We start from the raw sequence: 18,460 nt of genomic DNA, 5'->3' as shown, positions 1-18,460 counted from the left end.
AGAACTAAGATACACATGATTCAATGTATATTGAACATCTTAGATCACGTTTGTTCCCTCTCTGGTTCATATATTGAACCATCTTGACAGACCATATGTGTACTCTGCATGCAAAATCAAAATAGTTCACGCAAGCTAATTTATTGCCAATCTTTAACCTATGATTCTGAACAACGAACTACTAATATTATTTCATGGAATTTTAATCAATACTGATTAATTACTTGTTTTTATTGAATGATTTTTCAAATTGGAAAAAAAAAATAGTTAAAAAGATGAGGGTTTGGCTAGCAAGCAACAATATCATGACTATGACTATGTTCTGTTTGACGGACAGAAAGTGATATATAGTTATATATACACATACAAATTCTGATTTGAATGAGGCCTTTAGTGGTCCATGCCACCATGTTTTTAACTTCTCCCATCATACTGTGGGAGATATATGATTTTATTTTTATTGGCTTGTGCTTGACTCCTCTCCCAAATTCCCAGTGCATAAGTTCCAACTCAGGAAATAATTAAAGAAAGTTGTGGAAGGCTTACAATTTTTCTATGTCGAAATGAGATATCGGGGATGATTTATTGTTTTTTTAATTTTTTTAATAAAGGTGATAAGCACCAAATTAAAAAACATATAGGTATAGAGATGTACCAATTACAATTACTTAAATGACCTTTTAAGGATAAGTCTTTTTACTATGCAATCATGGAGTGGAAGACGAGAGATATTTCTCACACATAACTTTCACAGGGGACCTAATGCAACACGAGTTAAGAGGCTCGAACTTAAAACCTCTCAATCACACTATAAGGTAGTTACTGTTAGTTAGCCCACAGTTCTTATTAACGATGAATTTTCTCCCACATTATTATTTCATGATGGTTCCGGTGGGCAGTGTGATAAGGAGAGTCACTCAAAAACTCACTAGAATATGGGACACACACACACACATAATCAAACAAGAGAAAGAAGATACACAAGTTGGTAACCCAGTTCGGCACAACCTTACCTACATCTGGGGGCCAAGCTTAGAGAAACAATCCACTAAAAGAGGTGATAGAATAAATAGTACGACTCTCCCTTACTCTCTCAAGACAAAGAATACTCTCTTAAGATTGCCCGATGCCCACTCACCTCAACTCTCATCCAAGGGTCTCTCACTCGTGGCACATCCTAAATCTTCAAGCAGGATATCTTATATAAACGCACCGACATCCAAATAAACCTTCTCTTTTAGAATTCTCCGTAGACACCTTCCAAAGTTAGATGTTGCAACATCTAGTTGCAACACGACCCACCTTACTGAATATGACTGAGTTCTAGCCAGTTGCACCCGAATCCGAGACCTTCAACCTTCTCGGTTCTTTTAGTCCGCCTCGTAGCTGCTTCTTCCTGCAGCTGCTTCCTTTTTCACGTCACTTTAGTAGGTCCCTCTCCCGAGGGTCACGCCTACCAAGGCACACGCAACCATCTCACCCAAGATGGTCACCAAAGATCTTCCGATCTTCTTTTCCAAACTTGGTCCAAATTTGGTCTTCCCAAATGATCTTCGTTTGACTGATATAAATATTGTTACTAAACTTGATCTCATCTCATCCAAAGTTTGCCTTCAATATCTTCAAGCATGATCTCCTATCATCCATACTTGGATCTTCAAATCTCTAATCATATCTCAAGTAATCATTCAATCAATCTCCATATTTGATTAGTCTTCTTTAATAGCTCCGCTCATAATTAGCTCTTGGATTGTCCATTAAATTGTGTTGCTAAATATGGTCTTGATAATCTCATTGGCTTGTCCTAGCTCAACTTAGTTTGTGTCTTCAAATAGCTTCACACCAAACTAAGTTTGTCCTATTTTAGTTTGTGTCTTCAAATAGTTTCACACCAAACTAAGCTCCATGCAATCTTAACGATCTTATATTCCTCTCTTTCTTTAAGATAGATCTTTCCAAAAAGGAGTTCTATCAAAGATATGGTTTATCATCCTGGATCCTACCAAAGATAAATAAACATACCTAAGATAAAAACTTACTCTTCTTGAAAAGATCCTTTTAACTTGAAGCATTTTCCAAAAATAGTTGATTATCACATGAATTTCTTCTAAACAAAGTCTCCATCATGATCTTCTAGCCCTTGTATCTTCACATGTTATGACACCAAGATTTTGCCACATCATCATCCTAGTCATCCCAACCTTTTGCCAAGACATCATTGCCAAGTCATCTTTTTTTGCCATGTCACCTCTTGGCTTGTTATATAATGACAATCCATGTCGTCAGACTTAACATTTAATGATGAATAATTTGTTTATTTTGTAAAAAAAAAAAAAAATGTATTTAAAGATATATTATATAAGAATTTACATATTTAGTTTTAAACATTTTAGGTAGAAAAAACACATAACTGCAATAAGAAAAATATTATTGAAAACAAATAAAATAAAAATATTTAGCCATAACAAATAGAAGAGGGAGAAGAATGAATTATAAACTATAACCAAAAAAATGGGTATAATTTTGAGAAGAACTAAAAAAGAAATTAACCCAATGAAGGTGTCTATATTTTTATTGAGGTGATGTGTTCTAACATCAACTCACACAAACTAATAGTACAAATAAATTGAGATATGAACTTCTCATCTATGATGTTAATGTGGTTTGTCGATTTTATTAAAACTCAAAAGTAAAAAATAAGAACATCAAGAAAGAGAGTCTAGAAGATGAAAAAAAGAACTAAGTAGAAAAAAAATGATAGATCAAAAACAAACTTAAAAAAGAAATGGTATGATAATAAGAAGCCACAGAGAAGGTATTTTGAGTATAAAAATTAGTTTAAAAAAAAATCATAACCAGTTTTGAAGAGCAAAGTTCAATTATTGCAAATATGGTTTACTCCCAACATGATCTAATTGAGGAAGAATCTATATGTATATATGTGAAAGCTAATCCTACTTTATTAGATCGATCTTTTGAAGTCGTGAATTTCTATGCATCACCGACCTTTGAAATAATTAATATGAAAACATTCCAAAATTAATCCCTCTGACAGTAATTAGAGCTGCATAAAAGATCACATTCCAAAATCAAGAACATATAGTGAATAAAAGGGAAAATAGAAACTATGCAGTTCTAGTGAGATGCCATAGTCAAGGGGTTTATGATGAGCTCAAAAAACCCCGGAGGGCTAAAAGGTTTGCAGTGCAAAAAAGCTTGAAAAAGAATAGGATGCAGACTTTTAAATGTTGAAAGTTCAATGCTTATTAGGACCCGTTTGGTATTTTGTAAGGAAATATTTTCCATGTAAAGTATTTCATTGCAAAATTTTTCCCTATATTTACTTTCCCTGTAAAGTAATGATACTATGTTTGGTAGGCACCTTGAATATTGTAATTGAAATACATGTAAAATGAATTCATTTATTTGGTATGAATAAACTTTCCATACAAAGTTATGATTATTCTCAATTTTACCCTTTAATAATAACTAAATAAATAAAACCATACCTTAATTACATGTTTTAATTTTCACATTAATGAATGGTTTATATATAAATTAATTAAGAAAGTTGCTTACATACCTTGCAAAAGTAGGTATTTAACTCATGCTCTTCTATTATGAGAAATTTGATTGCCCGAACTTGATGACCCACAAGGCACGTATCCCGTATGAATTCTTAAAAAGAAATACAAAAAATTATAGGACTAACTAATAGTTCTAGTGGGTAATGTGATTAGGAGACTCACTCAAAAAACTCACTAGAATAAGGAACACACACAATCAAGCAAGAGGAAGAAGACACACAAGTTGGTAACCAAATTTCGCACAACCTTGCCTACATCTGGGGTGCCAAGCCAGGAGAAACATTAATCCACTAAAATAGGTGATAGAATAAAGAGTGCAACTCTCCTTTACTCACTCAAGACAAAAAAAATACCCTCTTAAGATTGCCCGATGCCCACCCTCCTCAACCCTCACCAAAGAGTCTCTCACTTGTGGCTCATCCTAAATCTTCAAGTAGGATATCTTTTATAGACGCACCTACATCTACTTGATCCTTCCTTTTTTAGAATTATCCACGGCTTCCTAACTTGGACACCTTCCAAAGTTAGATGTTGCAACACACAGTTGCAACATTACCCATTTTACTGAACATAACTGAGTTCTAGCCAATTGCACCAGAACTTACGACAACTTCAACCCTCCCGGTTCCTATAGTCCGCTTCGTAGTAGTTGACTCGTTCCGAGCTCCTCCTGCCTGCAACAGCTTCCTTCCTCACGTCACTTCAGTAGGTCTTCTCTCCCAAGAAATGCGTCTACCAAGGTACACGCAACCATCTCACCAAAGATGGTCATCAAAGATCTCCCGATCTTCTTTCCAAACTTTGTCCAAGTTTGGTTTTCCCAAATGATCTTCATTTGACTCATGGAGATATTGTTAGTAAACTTGATCTCATCTCATCCAAGTTTAGCCTTCAATATCTCCAAGCATGATCTCCAATCATCTATGCTTGGATCTTCAAATCTATAATCATATCTTATGTAATCTTCAATCAATCTCCATACATGATTAGTCTCTTTGAATAGTTTCACCCATAATTAGCTCTTAGATCTTCCTTTAAATTGTTTTGCTAAATATGGTCTTGATAATCTCATTGGCTTGCCCTTGCCTAACTTAGATTGTGTCTTGAAATAGCTTCACACCAAACTAAGCTTCATGCAATCTTCATGATGATCTTTATTCTTGCCAATAATAAAACATTCCTCTCACTCTTTTTAAGGTGGATCTTTTCTAAAAAGAGTTTTACCAAAGATATGATTTATCATTCCGGATCTTACCAAGGATAGATAAACATTCCTAAAATAAAACTTGTGTTTTTGAAGAAATTCTTTTATCTTGATGCACTTTCCAAAATTAGTTGATAATCACATGAACCATTGAGAGAAATTTCACTAAACATAGTCTCCAAACATGATCTTCTAAACCTCATATCTTCATATGCCATGACACCAAAGCTTTAGCCACATCATCATCCTAGTCACTCCTTCTTTTTGTCAAGTCATCATTGCCACGTCATCTTATTTTGCCATGTCACCTCTTGGTTTGTCATATAATGCCAATTCATGTCATCAGTCTTAATACTAACCAATAGAGATTGTCGTGTCTTAGGGTTTTGAGAAGGAATAAGTGGAGAAAGAAGCGATAGAGGAGTTATTCCTTAAAGCTAGGGTTCCTAAAAGGATGATAGGACAAAAGAGAGAATTTTTATTTTGCAAAAGAGTTAACATTCAAATTTTATATGTCTCATATTTTTCCAATCATGATATAATCGCTTTCACACCCTCTTCCCTGTGAATCATTTTTCCTTGGTCAAAAGGAAAGTAATTGCAAGTTGACATTTATTTTACATAGTTTTTTTTTCCAACCAAATATATGAAAACGTTTCACAATCTTAACTTTCAAGGGAAAGTTGTTACTTTTCCTCACACTAAAAACCCCTTAATCTCCCTACTTTACACAATATCTCCATATTTTTCTCTTATCCAGAACTATTTTTGAGTTTTTTCAAAAATATCTAACCATCTTACATCGAGTCACTAAATATATATATATATTTCTATTAAAGCTCTAAATATTTTTTTCAAGATATCATCTATATTTTTCTCTGCTATTATAGAGCTACATTATTTTTAATAACATCCAATTAATGAGATTTTTTGGACGCAACGGCGGGTCGTCACACAAAAATCCATTCAAATACTCACAAATTATATATTATAAAAATAAACTCCTAAATCTAAAAAGAAAAAGAAAAAATCAACCAATCATTACTACTTATTAATTTTAGGCTTAAGTAAGATTGCCATGCAAACGCTAAAGTGATGCCGTAGATTAGCCATCCAACCTAACTTTGAACAAAATTAAAACATATTTGGCTAGAGCAGTTTGGTGTAACGTCCTTTTCTTGTTGTCGCATAACAAATCATATCTATTGTTGTCATCACTTTCATTTTTGAACTAGATGATTTTGACAATCAGAAAAAAATAAAATAAAAATAAAAATAAAACTCACATCTTATTTTATAAATCTCAAAAACCAAAAAAACTTTTTTTCTTTTTTTATTTTTTATCATATATATATATATATATATATATTTTATGATGATCCAATTTTATTTTTTATCTATACTGACGCCAATGATGATTCCAAGACAAAAGACAAATAGATAATTATAAATCTCACATCAGAAATTTTTTATTAATCAATATATTTCTATTTGTTGAATAATCAATATTTTTAATGGTATACTTTGAATAGTCAATACATTATATATAAATCAACTTTGTGATGACCTACTTTTCAAAAAAATAAACAGTCAAAATTATAAATTTGACCAACAAACAATACCGTGAACGAATTGAACACCAAACATCATCATATCATATATAACCTTTTATTATCTATTAAATATATTTTTTTATAACAGCCGACAAACTTTGAGTGCATAGTGGATATATAACGTCAATCTAAACAAGAGAAAGTTTAGAATGACACCCACTACCCCAGTAAACAATTATTAAAGCAAAACAAACAAATACATATTCTAGCTACTCACGCATGACCACAGTGACACCGCCATCAATGACCAAATCATGGCCACTAATATACTCCGATGCATCCGAGGCCAAGAAGAGAGCAGCCTGCGCAACATGCCCACCTTTCAACACTACGCCCTTTAGAACAGCCATCTTATAGAAATCATCTTCAACCTTCTCAGGCGCCTTCCCACTGAACGAGCACGCCAGCGGAGTAGCCACTCCATAGGGTGAGATGCAATTGATTCGAATCCCATGCGCCCCAAGGTCTGACACGGCCGAGCGCATCAGCCCAATCACAGCGTGCTTCGCCGCAGTGTACGCTACGGGTCCGAGATTGCCTTGTCTTGCCGCGACGCTTGCTGTGCAGATGATGGACCCGCGAGTGCCGCTCGCTCGCATGGCACGCGCCGCGTGCTTGATCGCTGCTGCAGTGCCACGGACGTGCACGGCCAGCGTTTTGTCCAGTTGGGTCAGGTCCATATCCATAACACCTTCAATTGGTCCGAGTATGCCTGCGTTGCCATGCATGATGTCTAAACGCCCGTACTTCCCCACAGTGTAATCCACTATTTCCTCCACCTAACAAATACACGTGTGTATATATATATATATGATAACTTGATAATACAAATTAAAAAAATAATAATAATACTTGCGTAAAATTATATATGATCCATCTACATAAAAAAAAGGGTGGTGATAAGGTAGGAACCTGCTTCTCGTCAGTGACATCACAGTGCTTGTAGCTGGACTTGTGAAGGCCGATGGAAGCAGCGACGGCCTCACCGAGCTCGTCTTGTACGTCGGCGATGACAACGGTTGCGCCATGAGCGGCGAAGAGCCTCGCTGTGGCTTCTCCGATCCCACTCGCCGCTCCAGTGATGATCGCCACCTTGCCCTCCAACCTTGATGATCAGTAACATATAATTAATCAAGCAGAATAAATATAATTTAATTAATTAAGATGGGGGAAAAGGAAAAAAATAAATAAAAACTAGATTACTAGATATATGTTTGAAGAAGAGAACTTAATTTGATTGATCATATACCTTAGCATGCTATTGCTATCAGATGAAGCCATTGACAAACAATATTAAGAAACTTGTGTGCAAGATATATATTAAAGGAAAAGCGAGGACTGAGAAGCTGGTGCTACTTTTGAGATGAGATCATGAGAATATGTAGTGGTGATATATATAGAGGCTAGCTGTTAAATTAATTTGCCCAAAAGTCCATGATAATTTATAAATGCGGCGGAAGAAGTGGAATTTTAATACGCATTACGCACTCGGTTTCATATTAATTGGAACGTTTTAGTTTTGTACAAATATTAAAATTTTAATTAAATTTTTTAATTTTATTAAAAATTATTTCTTTTTATTAATACACATATCTATATTTATTAATATGCATATCTATTTTTAAATAGAAAGAAAAATAAAATTCAAAAGAAATAATGTTTATAAAACTTATGATAGATATTTTTTTAAAAAAAAATTAAATATGATAATTAATATCAAACCAATGAAGGAGTAGATCGACTAGGAAGTAACTACTATCATTTCATGGAATTTTATTGGTTCTAATTGATTTTTAATATGAGAAAAAGCATTTTAAAGATATGGGTATTGACTAGCAATCCGCAAGATGTGTATACTCTTAAATATCTTTATGCAAAGTCTCTTTTGGATTACATTTGCCTAATCCCTGTTGTCCTATTGATTGCACAATTGACTTTTTTTTTTTTCATTTTTGAATAAATTTAGGTGACTGATTGACCATGTGTGTAAATGTATTTCTTTTTAAGTTAGTATTTATATAGCATATCAATGATGTTCCATTAGTAGCAGTAATTCACACAGTATATGCGTTGCTAATAATTTTCATTTTAATATAGTAACATATTACTACTAATAAATATAGTATATTGATTTATTTAAACACATATAAATATTAATAGTATAAAATCTTTTTAATAAATAGTATACATTAATATGTATATAATGTATGCATACCATAAATTTTTTATATTACTATTAAAAAACTATTTATATGCTTTTATTAATATTCATACTATAATTAAATTATATATACGCTTGCAGTGTATAACTATATAACATATTAAAAAAATATTATAGTATAATTTTTTTTATTTTTTTTTTATTTTTATTTTTTTTTGATAAAAGTGGATAAACCACAGCTTTATTAAAAAGAAACAAAGTATTATAGTATAATTATAAATTTATACAATATTGATATTTGTTTGTAATATTTTATAATAATGATTTATGATATGATTTTGCCAGTTGTTCGTACCAACGTATCATTCAAGTGTTGACATAATTTTTTTCGTCATCCAACTCATCATAACTAGATCAGAATTTCTCAGGTAATTACCCCTGTGAAATAAAATAAAAGTTAGGTAATTATTTTGATTGAAATTGAAGTTCGGACACATATTAAAAATGAGTCATAGTTTGGTATTTCAGTCAAAAAATTTACCTATAGGTATAATATATTATTTTAAGGCACATTTGCCCATCACTTAATGTTTAGGGGTTGATTCATTTTTTATTTATTTATTTATTTATTTTTAAATATCCCCTGACAAACTTGTTTTTTTAAAAAAAATTATAGCTACAATATTAATTTATTTAAAATCCCAATTATTTTTACTCAAAAATCTTTTTTTAATGTTTTCTATATTATTGAGATTAATATTATGGTATTCAAAAGCAATTTTATGGAATATTTGGCTTGTAAGAAACAATTGAATTATTAACTTTCTTGTTTTATCTTGACTATCAATTATTGTTAAAATTATAATTATTCACATGATTCTAGCATGGTTTTCTGTAGTTAGAGATCTACACCAACTACTGCCTAGCGATTCCATCCATAATATAAAGCATTCGCTCACCTTCCTGAACAAGCAATAGAGTGAGCATCACAACATTGCGGCACCACAATCACCTTAAGAGTGATCCCCTCTTCCTTCAACATGAGTTGACCTTTGTCACCTTTTGCCAGGCTTCGTCAACTCCTCTGTGTTTTCTCTTCTTTTGTTGCTTTAGTGTGTAATTGTTAGAAACAAGGTTGTCAGACCCGGCTAAGCCCAGGGGTCAAGGGTCAATGGGTTCGACCGGGTCGAACCGGGGTCAATAATTAAATATAAAAAATATTATAATAATTAATAATTAGCAAATATAATATTAAACCCATAATTATAATATAAAAACCTACTCAAATTTGATATTTAAATTGATAAATGACTTTATATACAGTAGAGTTTTCTAATTATGTCATTTATTTTTACATTTTTTAAATATTTACAAATTTAATATATTAATATATAATTATCGAACTTCTCTCGGTGTTATTTATTTATTTATTTGTTTATTGGTTGATTTTGTTAAAATAGATAAGAAATTTAATTCACTAATTCTTATATGTCATTTGAGTTTTATTTTGTTTTAAATTTTCTTATATATTTTATTTAATTAGAATACTTTAATTTTATATCTTTATAATAAAATTACACTCGTTTATTGTTTTATTTTCTTAATAAATTAAATTTTTAGAAAGTATTTACATAACACATTAATAGATTTTATTTTTAAATGTTAATTTTTGTTGGTATGTTTATAATATATATATATATATTGTAATTCTATTTATTGATTATAAATTATAAATTAATATTAATAAATATAGACGATTTTGTGTTTTTCAATGAGAAAATAATAATAAATTATTAAATATTGTAAAAAAAAAATTAAACATTATGACCCGATTGACCCGGCCGGGTCAACCGGTTCTCGGTTAAACCGCCCGGGTCACCGTGTTAACACTAGGTTTTTTAATACCCGGTTCAATGGGATATACCCAAACCGGCCACATGGCCGGTTCCCGGTTTTTCGGGTTGAACCGGGCTAGGCCGGTCTAGGTCTGACAACCTTGGTTAGAAGTGTATCACCTCTAGTGATGTACTTTTTTTGTTCTTTTGCTTTTCTCTACTCATGCTTCCGCTTGGGTCTATAAGCGTTAGCTTATCTTGCTTTAGCTTATTATGTTTTCCAGTTTTTTAATAAAAGTCGTGGTTTATCCACTTTTATTAAAAAAAATATTATTTTTTATCAATCTTATAAAAATAATTTCAAATAAAAACAATACAAGTAAAACAAGTTCCCGAAACCTCTTAAGCACAATGCAAAAAATAAAAAAGTGATTGTCGCTAATTTATCATTAAAAAAAAGTTCCCTTCTCAAAATCTAAAAAACTTTTTTGTTCCAGTGATATGTTGAAATATTTTGTTCAAACAAAATAATTATATTTTTTCTTGTATAATATCATCACATCTTTTATTCATATGTAAAATTGACCATATGTTTATTGACGGAAAAGATGTAAATCTAAATTCAATCACTTGACATCTAATATGTCGATTTCTTCAGTCCTTTGGCTTCAGCTCTTGGAGGACCTAACATCTCGTAAAGTGATCCTCCTAATTCAATCACCTGACAAATGTCGGTTCAACCACATTATCTTCTTTTTAATCTGTTTTGGTTGTTGTTTGATCTGATCCACTTCTAATCGACGTCTGGTTCTTGTCCTCTATTTTTCTATTGTTGTCTCAATCAGATTTTCTGTATTATTAGCTTTGTCCTTGTCGTTCTTTACTACATGTGTTTATCCATCTCATTGATCTATTTCATGCTCAGTTTCATTGATCTTTTTTGCTCCCAAAGTTCAAGGTCTGATGCTTCATTGACCTTTTTTATTTAATATCTTTTCCTGCTTGATTTCTGTGTAGAATTTTATTAAAGTTCATTTAGATACATAGATCTACATAAAAATTGAAAATTTAGATGTGTGAGTTGTGTTTGGAGTTTGGAGTGTTAATTGTTTGATGCTGAGTTTAATTTTGGGTTGTACAATTGTGTGCTTCTGTTTATTTGATAAGAATTTGGAACAAGAACTGCATGTTTTGATGTTGATTTCTGTTTATCTTGCAATGGATCTTGCAATGTTACACAAGTCATGATATATGAGCTTGGATAATGTTGCTTGATTTACTCTTGTGAAAAAACAATGAGGTCTAGAAGCACAATTCAGAAGACGTTGTGGGTGGATTAGTGTTTTTTTTTTGTCTGAATTTGCTCAGCATGTTTCACAATATGCAAGGCCCACTTAGTTTCTTTTGTGTGTGTGTGTGTGTGTGTTTTCACAGTTTTTTTTTCCTTTTGAACTTCACATCTCTTGCAGTTGTTTGAAATATCAAGTGAATGGGCTCTTTCCATTGAGAGTTCACATATATTTTTGTGCCCTTGTCTACATAAAGATTATAAGAATGCTAGTTCCTCATCTTGTCTCTGGTGCAAATGATAATTATAGCACTGTGAAAATGGTACCCAATTCATTGACAAGTGTCCTAATGTCAAGCAGGATTTTGGAGCAAATGGTAATGCATAATTTCCACTGTTTTAATCTTCCAAATGCTCATCATGTAGTTTGTTTGTGGTGTAGTTTACTTCAAAGTCTTGATTGTATGAAAATCATCTGCCAGACATTGCCTTCATTTACAATATAACACTTTCTACTTTCTTATAGCGAGAAAACGAATAGCGGGTGATCTCTTTAAGATGATGATAAATCAAATTTGATGGAGTAAAAATCAATGAAAACCATTCATATAAAATAATTGTATTTGTCCTTCCACCATACTCAGTTATTTCTTATTATATTATATGATGTGGTGCATCTTCTTGTTCCCTGTTGTCTTATAAAGCTATTTATCAAGAGTGCATTGCTATTACAGATTACTGAAATTTGAGATTTGCATGCTGGAATTAATATTGAAGTGAAGAAGCTTTCTTACTAACTCAAAAGAGGCAGTTGAGAAGCCAATGCACCTCTTGACAATCAAAAAGAATGCATCAAAGCTTAGACCAATATCCGGAGAAGGTTTCCTTCTCATAAAGAGCTGTTCTTCGAAAATTCGAACACAAACAAGACACCTGCTTCACTCTGCAGGCTAATCAGAGGGCATCTGATATGATGTTCTTTTATAGTAAATTGTTGCCACATTCTTAAAATTTTCAGTGAATTCCTTGTGTTTTTTGTTTGGCAAGCAAGGATGCACTTGATGCTGTACATAAACTTCAGGATATAAATGTTTGATTTTTTTTTTTTTCTCTGATGCACTTGTTTAATTTGTTCTGCTCTTGTACTCTGCTGAAAGACTGAAACTTTTTCTACATCATTCTAGAGTTTTATCTCTAAGCTTAAGGATCACACACTCACTCTCCAGTTAAACATATGTATATATTTTTTTCATTTTATTTCCATAAATATCATTTTCTATAATTAACTCATTTTCTTTTTTTTCAACTCTGATTCAGGATGCATTTGAATTAAAGAAAGAAATAAATAAATATTATCAAATTAAAAGAAAAAGAAAAACACAAGTAGTTCAGCAAAAAAGCTCTTTATAGAGAGTCCTGATCCAGGCCATCCATTTCGGTCTCAAGATTCGCGCAAACTATGCCAGCCCAGATGACCATTCTATCCCTATTTACAATCTAAAAATCTCAACCCCGAGGATGCACCTACATCCTTCCAGTACCCTCCACGGTGTAGTTTCGTGAATAAAGATGCCTTATAGGGGTAAATCCGTCATTTAAGTTCTCAGGCGGGTTATATTACTTTTTGGGTTCGAGGACCCGAAGAACAACACCACCATCGCGAATCTCTCGTCTCCTCGACTCCTCCGCGATTTCGAATACTCAGCGTTTTTGGTTTTTTCTAGGGTTAGGGTTTTTGGAGCCTCTATTCACATCGGAAGCGGAAGCAAAGCGAATCCATGGCTGGGGGGTTCGCTGTGTCCAGTGACAGATCACCTTATCTGTATATCTCCGACCTCTCTTTCCCTTCCATGGCGTGAATTAGGGTTTCGACGATTTTCCCCTTTTTTTCTGGTAGTTTTCTTATCTTATATGTCTTTAAATGCTAGTGCGTCGATTTCGTATGGTTTTATTTATTTGAATTCTTCGTTTGTGCGAGATTTTCTCGGCCTTGTTGTATGTTTTCAGTAGATTGGATCTGGTTGACCTTTGCTGTTGATTTTTTTTGGTGTTAAAAGTGCTGGATTTGTGGCTGAATATCATAGCTAGGGCTTTCTTTTGCTTTTATGCGGCTTATTAGATAATTGTTTGGAATCAGCAAATTGTTTGTATGGGTTTTTATTTTTTATTTTTATTTTATTTTTATTTTTTTTATACATATATGCGAAAGAGTTCCTTTGTATGTATGATATAAAGAGTTTTATTTACTTATTAAGTTGTTTAGAAAGCTTTGATCTAGTTCAAGGGATATAGCATGACTTTTCCTGCATTGCTTTCTAGTTGCAGCAGTGCTGGCATGGAGATGTACAATGGTTCTGATAGATTAGTCACCGAGACATACATGGTACGTGCCTGTCTGTTTTGATCATATTATTGTGTATCTGTTTGTGTTTTGATTGTCGCATAAATGGAGTGGAATGAATTCTTTGTGAGGCACACAATAGATAAGAAATTGGAGTTGTTGTGCTGGCTTTGTATCTATTACTGTAAGTTCTGCATTATGGCTAACTGTCCTTCTCTCTGGATTTCAGATGCCTGGTACTGGATTGAACCCACAGCTTGCATCAACCCCACCTCTTGAAGATATTGATTACATGGGTAATGAAACAGCACCAGAGGTGCTTCTCGACCAGGGCCTATATTATCCCTCTGCTGCCAACTATTATGGGTACTACTGTACAGGTATTAACACCTCTTCTGCAAGTGATTTATATATATATATATATATATATTCATGTGGTTGCCATTTAGTGTGAAGATCAACATAGTTGGAGTGTACTTATTGTATCCCTTTCTATGTGATTATGCAGGATTTGAATCACCTAGTGAACTGGATGACCACCATATGTTTTTTGGGATAGATGGTCAAGATCTCCAGTCGGTAAGGCTAACTATTTCCTTTGATATAGTATTGTAATGCTTATATTTTCACCTTTCTTTTTCTTGATATCTGTCTCTCTGTTGTGCTCCAGGGTTTGCAAACTGATGGCACACCATATGTATATTACTCTCCTAGCTATGAATATGCACAGTCTCCTTACAATCCTTACAATCCTTACATACCTGGTGCTGTTGGGTATGACAGCCCATTTATAGGAACACAACAATATGCTACAGGCTCCTTATATCAGCAACCCATATCTTCACCTGCGTATTTCCCAGTTGTTGTCCAATCAAATTCAGATATTGCACCAAACAGTTATTCGGGTCATTTGACTTCAAGCAATGGTTCAACAGTTATGAATAGAGTTGATAGTGCTACTTTAAAGCACACCCCTCGTGCATCATCTGCCAGCGCAGATTCTAATTTGCAGAAGTTTGGTTCAGGCTATCCAACATCTTTGCCTTTTGAATCTTCTTCTCACCCACCTCAAAGCCTGTCTAAGCTAGCAGAAGGGTTATTGAGCAACAAGACGCACAGTAAGCAGTCCTCATCTCACGGAGCTATAACATCTGGCAGAAACCATCAGGTTCCACAGGTAATTCTCGGAAATTAAATACTTTCCTCTCGCTTGATACATAACCATTTGCCAGCTTAGGCATTTCTTGTTGGGTTGCAATTTTTCTATATAAAGGGTTCAGAATTAGGAGCAATGTTTGCCAGTTTACATGACAGTTTTTTTTTGGTGCCCCCTAGTCCTTCATTATTAGCCACATCTTTTAGTGTCATTTTCCAAGTTCACATCTGCTTCTTTATGTACTATACAGTGGTCTCATCTTAGGTGGATTATATCATGTTAATTTGAGTCACAAAACCTGCTAATGGTATTTGTGTTTGAATACCCATTCTCAGGCTGGAAGTTCTGGTTCTATTCAAGCAACACATCGCATCTCAAATGATCGAGCTCCATCTGTTAACGACCCATTCAAAGGTAGCTTGCTTAGTGGTAATGGCATTGGAAGTTTTGGATCCAATTCTCATGTATGGGATGCACCAGACAAGTTTGGTCCTGGAATCCAATTTAATAGTGCTATTACCAATGGGGATAGAAATACAAGGATGTTGTATGATCAAAGTCGGGCTCCAAGGACAAACAGATCCAAAGTTCAGAAGCCTTCAATGATCACAGTCAAAGCATACAGGAACAAAGTCGGTGCTGGTGATGCACACGGTAACATTGTCATTCAGACAGACAAGTATAATAGAGATGATTTTGCTCTTGATTATTCAGAAGCCAAGTTCTTTGTCATCAAGTCATATAGTGAAGATGATGTGCATAAAAGCATAAAATATAACGTCTGGTCAAGCACTCCCAATGGAAACAAAAAGCTTGATTCTGCATACAATGAAGCGCAGATGATCTCTGCTGGGAAGCCAAGACATTGCCCTGTCTTTCTTTTCTTTTCTGTGAGTGATCATCTTGATATCTTGATCACCCCCTATTTAGTCATTTAATTTGACAGTTTGGATTATCTGATACTTAGCAAACACTGGTTTGCCGTGCAGGTTAATGCAAGCGGACATTTCTGTGGTGTTGCAGAGATGGTTGGTCCGGTTGACTTTTCCAAAGACATGGAATTTTGGCAGCAAGATAAATGGATCGGTAGCTTTCCTATCAAGTGGCACATTATAAAGGATGTGCCAAATACTAGTTTACGGCACATCATACTAGAGAACAATGAAAATAGGCCTGTCACCAGCAGCAGAGACACCCAAGAGGTAGTTACATTCTGATGTTTGCTTTATTGTTCTTTATTTCTTACCCTTTTATATTCATTTGTCTTTTTTGCCTTGGGAAAGACATGCTTATTCATAAAAGTAGACAAAGGCCTTGTTGTGAAGTAAAGCAACATCCACCTGTATAACCTTTTTTAATGTTTATTCTCTGCTTATTACCTCTTGTCTGTTGTAAGATTCTCAACAATGTGTTTTTACAGTCAATGATTTTTTTCTTAAAAGCTAAGTTTTGGTATTTCCAAAGTTTGAATGAGATTCTTTGAATATTGACCCCTTATCTTGCTGATATACCAAATTACTTGATTTTCTTCTTTGCAAATCTTTTGGCTCTCTTCCAAGAAAGTCCCCTTTTGTTTTTGTCGGCAGGACTTGAATCAACTTCAGATTATGACCTTATTTTTTTGTTGAACTTCTAGAATTTCTGCAAATGCCTTTGATGCATGATATTAGAAGGATTTAATGCCTAACTTTTTGTTCTGACTTACAGGTGCCATATTTACCAGGCTTGAGTATGCTGCACATATTCAAAAATAGCTCTCCGGGGACTTCTTTACTTGATGACTTCATGTTCTATGAAGAACGGCAGAAAATTATGGAGGAAGAAAGGTCAAGGCTACCCCGCAGAGGCTACAGCAAGCCATTTGCATTGGCATCCTCTGCTCAATCCTACAGGCCCAGTGATTCTGCTTACTTAGGTGGGCCAGCATTGTCCCAGAATCAACTTAATGGTCCAGTTAATGAGCTCTTGCATCTGGATGAATATCAATCCCATGTTGCAGTAGAAAATGGAACCCAGAACAATGCAGAACAACAAAATGGCATTGCTCATCTTCCTGAAAAATTTGGAAAATTAGACCTCACAGCTGTTCAGACATCGAAAGAGGTTGCAAAACAGTCAGGTGTTTTTGTTAAAGAGAAAGCTGTTCTGAATGGTTCGGCCAAGCAGCTTTACGAAGCGGATGGAAAAGAACCTATTTTCCTGACAAAAAATTCTCCAATAACTATCAAAAAATCTAATGAACTTGGTGGTCCAAAGAAGGCTGTTTCTCCAGAATGTCATCCAAAAGTCGACAAAGAGGACACAAGTCCTGAGTTAGCACATACCAACGATGTGGAATCTGTGTTTCAGATTGGCTCTATCACCATTTATCCCGAGGGAGGTAAAACTAATTCATCTCTTCAAGGGCCAAGAGAGAGCTATTCAGAAGATGTTGTCACTGTAGGCTCAATGCGAATCAAGGTTAACAAGGATGGCCAATCTTCGCTGATTGAAAAATCTTGAATTACAAGAGTGAGATTCCAATTCTCGACTGGGATGGATTGTGGCACCTCTCCAGAAATAAGGAGAGGTTATCATATTCTATCATTCATATCACTTGTATCTTATCAGAGGATCCCCCAAGGGGATAATTGTACTTGTGTTCTTTGTTATGGAAATTCTTGTTAGCATTAGGGGCGGGTTCTGACCGAGGTTTATTTTGTTGAGTTCTTGATTTACATTTTTTTGTTTTTTCAATGTTAGTGGTGTTGGGTGTATTTTTTTGTTGGTCTTAAAATTTGTATTTAAGATTCACAGGTTGTAATCTCTTGATATCTTTGTGAAAACAATAGAAGTTAATGCGGAGGCTGATTACAGTGTGCAATTTTCAAAACTCTCCCTATTTTGGTATTTTCTACTGTGCGTTTTTGCATTGTATATCGTCAGGCATGCACTTTCAAATGTTAAAACGACGCATTAGTTATGTTTCCTATTTATAATTCAATAAATATATATATGTCTTCTTTTATATTTTTAATATAATTTGAAAACAAAACAAATCTTTAATGGACGATTCGGCTTCGCTACTGCGCAGTATTCCACTAATAAAGACAAAACATACGGCCACTGAACCCAGGAACACGCGGGCTTCTTGTAAAATTCCAAAAACAACCCCAAGAAAACTGAATTCAAAATGAATGCAAGGATATTCTTGTCATTTTAGAAGTGCCTTTTTGTTTTTGGCAAGCTGGTACTATGCTGTTAACTTATATAAATAATAAAACACCTGAAACGTT

The 18,460-nt window shown here is 33.9% G+C and overlaps 2 protein-coding genes across 3 annotated transcripts; one reads left to right on the top strand and one right to left on the bottom strand.

The window, feature by feature from the left end:
• Window positions 1-6,437: 6,437 nt before the first annotated feature.
• Window positions 6,438-7,773, bottom strand: LOC120250088 (short-chain dehydrogenase reductase 3b-like). Its single transcript, XM_039258860.1, has 3 exons — window positions 7,654-7,773; window positions 7,317-7,509; window positions 6,438-7,183 (listed from the first exon to the last, which is right to left on the bottom strand). The coding sequence occupies exons 1-3, from the start codon at window positions 7,683-7,685 to the stop codon at window positions 6,614-6,616; spliced, it is 795 nt and encodes a 264-aa protein (XP_039114794.1). The 5' UTR covers window positions 7,686-7,773; the 3' UTR covers window positions 6,438-6,613.
• Window positions 7,774-13,345: 5,572 nt separating this feature from the next.
• LOC120249671 (YTH domain-containing protein ECT4) lies at window positions 13,346-18,055 on the top strand. Of its 2 annotated transcripts, none has more exons than XM_039258260.1 (8): window positions 13,346-13,510; window positions 14,014-14,071; window positions 14,259-14,409; window positions 14,538-14,608; window positions 14,700-15,206; window positions 15,521-16,075; window positions 16,175-16,387; window positions 16,893-18,055. In XM_039258260.1, the coding sequence occupies exons 1-8, from the start codon at window positions 13,467-13,469 to the stop codon at window positions 17,685-17,687; spliced, it is 2,394 nt and encodes a 797-aa protein (XP_039114194.1). In that variant the 5' UTR covers window positions 13,346-13,466; the 3' UTR covers window positions 17,688-18,055. The 2 variants fall into 2 exon arrangements, with proteins under 2 accessions (XP_039114194.1, XP_039114195.1); XM_039258261.1 differs by having other exon boundaries at window positions 13,377-13,581; window positions 14,008-14,071.
• Window positions 18,056-18,460: the final 405 nt, after the last annotated feature.

Source organism: Dioscorea cayenensis, chromosome 19 (genome assembly GCF_009730915.1).
Source record: "Dioscorea cayenensis subsp. rotundata cultivar TDr96_F1 chromosome 19, TDr96_F1_v2_PseudoChromosome.rev07_lg8_w22 25.fasta, whole genome shotgun sequence".
Lineage (NCBI taxonomy): Eukaryota > Viridiplantae > Streptophyta > Magnoliopsida > Dioscoreales > Dioscoreaceae > Dioscorea > Dioscorea cayenensis.
Note: the sequence above shows the minus strand (reverse complement) of the source record. Positions and strands in the feature narration are given on the sequence as shown.

Excerpts from the sequence above, each read along its gene's own strand:
- LOC120250088 (XM_039258860.1), bottom strand. The coding sequence starts at position 7,685 with ATGGCTTCATCTGATAGCAATAGCATGCTAAG. Across the intron at positions 7,510-7,653 it reads GATAGCAATAGCATGCTAAG|GTTGGAGGGCAAGGTGGCGA; the intron begins GTATATGATCAA and ends CTGATCATCAAG. Across the intron at positions 7,184-7,316 it reads ATGTCACTGACGAGAAGCAG|GTGGAGGAAATAGTGGATTA; the intron begins GTTCCTACCTTA and ends TGTATTTGTTAG.
- LOC120249671 (XM_039258260.1), top strand. The coding sequence starts at position 13,467 with ATGGCTGGGGGGTTCGCTGTGTCCAGTGACAGATCACCTTATCT. Across the intron at positions 14,072-14,258 it reads TAGTCACCGAGACATACATG|ATGCCTGGTACTGGATTGAA; the intron begins GTACGTGCCTGT and ends TCTGGATTTCAG. Across the intron at positions 16,388-16,892 it reads GCAGCAGAGACACCCAAGAG|GTGCCATATTTACCAGGCTT; the intron begins GTAGTTACATTC and ends TCTGACTTACAG.